The 3,838-nt window shown below is 54.6% G+C and overlaps 1 protein-coding gene across 1 annotated transcript; it reads right to left on the reverse strand.

Annotated features, from left to right (window-relative positions):
- Positions 1–1,416: 1,416 nt before the first annotated feature.
- On the reverse strand, positions 1,417–3,453 carry SOX14 (SRY-box transcription factor 14). Its single transcript, XM_019632166.1, has one exon. The coding sequence runs from the start codon at positions 2,960–2,962 to the stop codon at positions 2,240–2,242; it is 723 nt and encodes a 240-aa protein (XP_019487711.1). The 5' UTR covers positions 2,963–3,453; the 3' UTR covers positions 1,417–2,239.
- Positions 3,454–3,838: the final 385 nt, after the last annotated feature.

Genomic DNA, 3,838 nt, shown 5'->3' on the forward strand with positions numbered 1-3,838 from the left:
CCCCCCCCACACGGTCCCCCAGCCCGCCTTTGTTTACCTTCGCCTGATCGCTCATTTATTTATCTATCTATTATTTATAGGCGTCCCCTCCTATTCAGCGCCCGTGTATGTTAATTGTGTTATACCATTTAATTCTAACATCGGTCTCAAAAGAGCTCTTAATGAGAAAAGCATATACAACACGGATCACTTTGCTATTCAGCTCAGCCAGATGGACAACTGCTAACTTTTTCTTTTTTTAATAATGAAAACCCCCCTTTAACAAAGGGGCTCGGATGAATAGGCTCCAAATAACACCTCAAACACTTCTAATTGTTTTGAGGACAATATGCTAATCCGTGGGTTTTGGCTTTAGGGTCTGTTGACAACATTTTCAGTGCACTTCCAGCCACCGACTCCTTTGGAAACGGCAGAGGCAGGCGCACAAATCCCTCAGCAGCAGCAGAAAGCAGACCAGCCGCTAGGCTGCCCCCCACCCCCACCCCACACCACATAAAAGCCAGTGGGAAAGCCACCCCACCTACGGAAAACAACCCCCGCATGAGCGCGGCTTTGAGGGGTGGGGAGAGATGGGGGAGATGGGGGTCTGGGGGTAACTTAATTTTGAGATTAAGTTTCAAAGAGTTGTACTGGAAGGCCTGAGAAGGTCCTTTCTCTCCTCGAAAAACAGCAGTCTTCAAGCTAACATTCACTTAGTGGTGGTGGTGGTGGTGGTGGGGGAGGGTTCTTTTCCTTGTTTGTTAAACACCAAGGGCTTTGAGCTATTGATTTTTTAAAACTCGTTGCCCAAGCCGTGTCACTATCGACTTCTTTTTCCCTTTGCTCACACAGGATCTTAGTAAAAAGTCTCCCACTGCGTTTCTTAGACTTTTATTTTTTAACTTAAGGACCGGTATAGAGTCCCAGGCACCTGTTTAAAAAAAAAAATCGATTCCACCGGTCTTCCCACCTGCATTGAACTTAAACAGCCACCGCGGGACCGGATGCTCCAGCGCAACTGGTTCCCAGTAGACTCGCGCTTCTCTCCACCCCTTTGGAGTTTGGTTTTTTAATAAGAAAATGCACCCAGACCTTTGGGCCGGCCTTTGTCTTAGCTCATTCGCTCCTTGAAGTGGTCTTACCACTTTGTGAAGAACGCAGGGAAGGAGTGACGTCCCAGGGACGGATGCCTTTGTCCAGCCTCTAAAGGCAAAGGGCGGATTCGGAGGGTGCAATCGGGACAAATCCCAGATTCTGGGACCCTTTGCACCCAGCCCAAAGGTCACTAGGCTCGGCGAACGCACACCAGCCACTTGCCACCACTGCTGGAGTCGCTCTGCGCACTCTCAGCCTCCCAGCGACCCAACTCCTCGGCCCCGCGGACCTGGCCTCCTGACTTCAGATTTTATGCACATCAGAGGTTACTTTTTGCAATGACAGATTGTCTTTATTCGAAACGTCTTTGTTCAACAAATGAACAGAGTAAGGAGATGAAATCCTTCTAGGTACATTTCCAAGACATCGTCAAAACATTTATGACTATTTAGGATGTTTTTATTCTTTTCATTTTTGTTCACTTTCTACTTCCCGACTTCATAACCCGACATTCTGTCTAAAAGTAAACTTAGGTCTCTAGGAGCACTGCTTTATACAAAGTAAATAACCATGTGGGTCCTTTGTTTTACCTTTAAAGAAGCAAACACTATCATAGCATGATTTTAAATAGAAATGTTTCCCTTTCTGTAGTTTTAAACTTTTAAGCTTTTCCCCCACACATGAAGAGCAAATGGCACCTAGTTGTGTCTGATGGCAAAACACAGAGCTAACTCTTTTCCTCAGGGTGCGAAAGAAAAAAATATGCATATTCTAGATATAATACCAGGATGTGGGAGTTCTGGAGTCCAAAGCCCATCAGAGGAGAGAGGTGGGGACATAAATAAAGCAAACTGCCTAGTTTTTTTTTGTTTTTTTTTTTTTTGTCCAAAGTGGGTACAGTCGGAGATCTGTTTTGGGACAGTTGGGGTAGGGGCAACAGTATAGCTGTCATAACGTTCGCAAGTTTCTGGCACCTGTCAGCGCCTTGGGTCCGGTAGGACGCCCCTATCATCCCCCTGGAAGAGAAATGCAGAGTCTGGGGTAGGGTAGGGGGCGGCAGGCAGGGCTGGCCCCGAGGCGTCTGCAGGCCCAGGATAGGCGCTGAGGACAGGGTGCAGACCCCGCTTCCAGGCCGCCCTCCAGGTCTGGCGGGCCGGGCTAGGTGTTACATGGCCGTGGCGTGGGCTGACGAATAAGGATCTATGCCAGTCTTGGTCATGCCCGGAAAGAGGATGTAGGCGACCGGGGGCTGCAGGGTGGAGGCAGACCAGGCGGTACAGTTACAGGGCACCACGTAACCCGGGTTGGTGGGGGACGGGTGCGTGTGCGTGTGCTGGCTGGGGCAGCTGAGGCTGCCGAAGGCGCCGTTCTGGTAGCCCAGGGTGGACGCGTAGGGCAGCGCGCCGGTGGCCAAAGTGTGGGGCACTTCACCCATCTTCTGGATGGCGCTCGAGCTAAACTGCGCGGGGTCCAGCAGGGAGTAGGGCGCCGAGGCGGGCGGCAAGAAGGCCCGAGCTTTCTCGGGCGCGCTCAGGAGGCCGTCGGAGGCCCCCACAGGCAGGCCGGCCGCCTTGAGCGGGTCCGTGTCGCCCAGGTAGGGCAGGGGGAAGACATACCTGTCCTTCTTGAGCAGGTTCTTTGGCTTGCGCCGTGGCCGGTACTTGTAGTCGGGGTGCTCCTTCATGTGCTGGGCACGTAGCCTCTTGGCCTCGTCGATGTACGGCCGCTTCTCTGCCTCAGACAGCAGCTTCCATTCGGCGCCTAGGCGTTTGCTGATCTCTGAGTTGTGCATCTTGGGGTTTTCCTGGGCCATCTTGCGCCGCTGGCCTCTGGACCATACCATGAAGGCATTCATGGGTCGTTTGATGTGGTCTGAAGGTTTGGACATGATCCCGGAGGCTAGGAGGGTGGGGGTGGGGAGTGCAGGGGCTCTGCAGGAGAGCCTGGGCGCGGTTGTCTGTCTGCCTGTCTGTCCGTCCTGAGCCGGGGCTCTGAGCTCCCCTCGCCTCCGTACCGCTGAGGGAACCCAGAGAAAAGCACTAACCCCGCAAAGTTCAGCTGATCATGCCAGTCTCGGCACCGAGGCAGGCCCCGGGGGGCGAGTGGGGGCAGGAAGGGCGTGGTAGGAGAAGGCGGCCGGCCCGAGGGCTGCCGGCACCAGAGGCTGGGGCCCAAGTACCGGAGTCTCTGGGATTAAGTGGCCAGGTAATTTGCTGGCGAGGGCAGGAAGCTCCTCCTTCCCCCCCTCTCCACCTTCGCCTTCTCTGCTTCTCTTCTCTCCGGTGTCTACAGCCGTCGCTCCCTTCCCCCTCCCGTGGCGTTCCCGTAGCTGCCTCGCTTAGCGCAGTACCTGGCTGAGAATGCGGGGTGGCTGGTGAACGAGAGCCAAAAGCGGCGAAGTTCAAAGGCGAGGTGGGCCGGGACAGCACGCACTCTGACATAAGCGCTGGGCGGTGACTCCCCAACCTGGGCGCCAATCAGCAGCAGAGAAGGCGAGGAGGCGCACCTGCCCACGCGCGGGTGGAGGCCCGGGGAGCGCGACTGCTGGGTGCGGGGAGAGGTGTGAAGGAGAGACTGAGATCCGGAGGAGCACGGAGCGGCCAGCTCAGGACTCGGGGCTTGGATTGCACATTGTCCCTGGCACTGTCAAATAAAACTCTCCATGCCTGTTTTCTTTCCCGGTTGTGCAAAGGAGAATTAAGGCTTCGAATACAAAGACCCGGGGAGGGGGCAGGAAAGGGAGCGAGCCGAGAGCACGTGTTGA

The sequence above is a fragment of the Hipposideros armiger genome, unplaced genomic scaffold (genome assembly GCF_001890085.2).
Source record: "Hipposideros armiger isolate ML-2016 unplaced genomic scaffold, ASM189008v1 scaffold_1093, whole genome shotgun sequence".
In the NCBI taxonomy this organism is placed as follows: domain Eukaryota; kingdom Metazoa; phylum Chordata; class Mammalia; order Chiroptera; family Hipposideridae; genus Hipposideros; species Hipposideros armiger.

Bases quoted from the DNA above. Each gene is read 5' to 3' on its own strand.
- SOX14 (XM_019632166.1), bottom strand. From the start codon at position 2,962: ATGTCCAAACCTTCAGACCACATCAAACGACCCATGAATGCCTTCATG.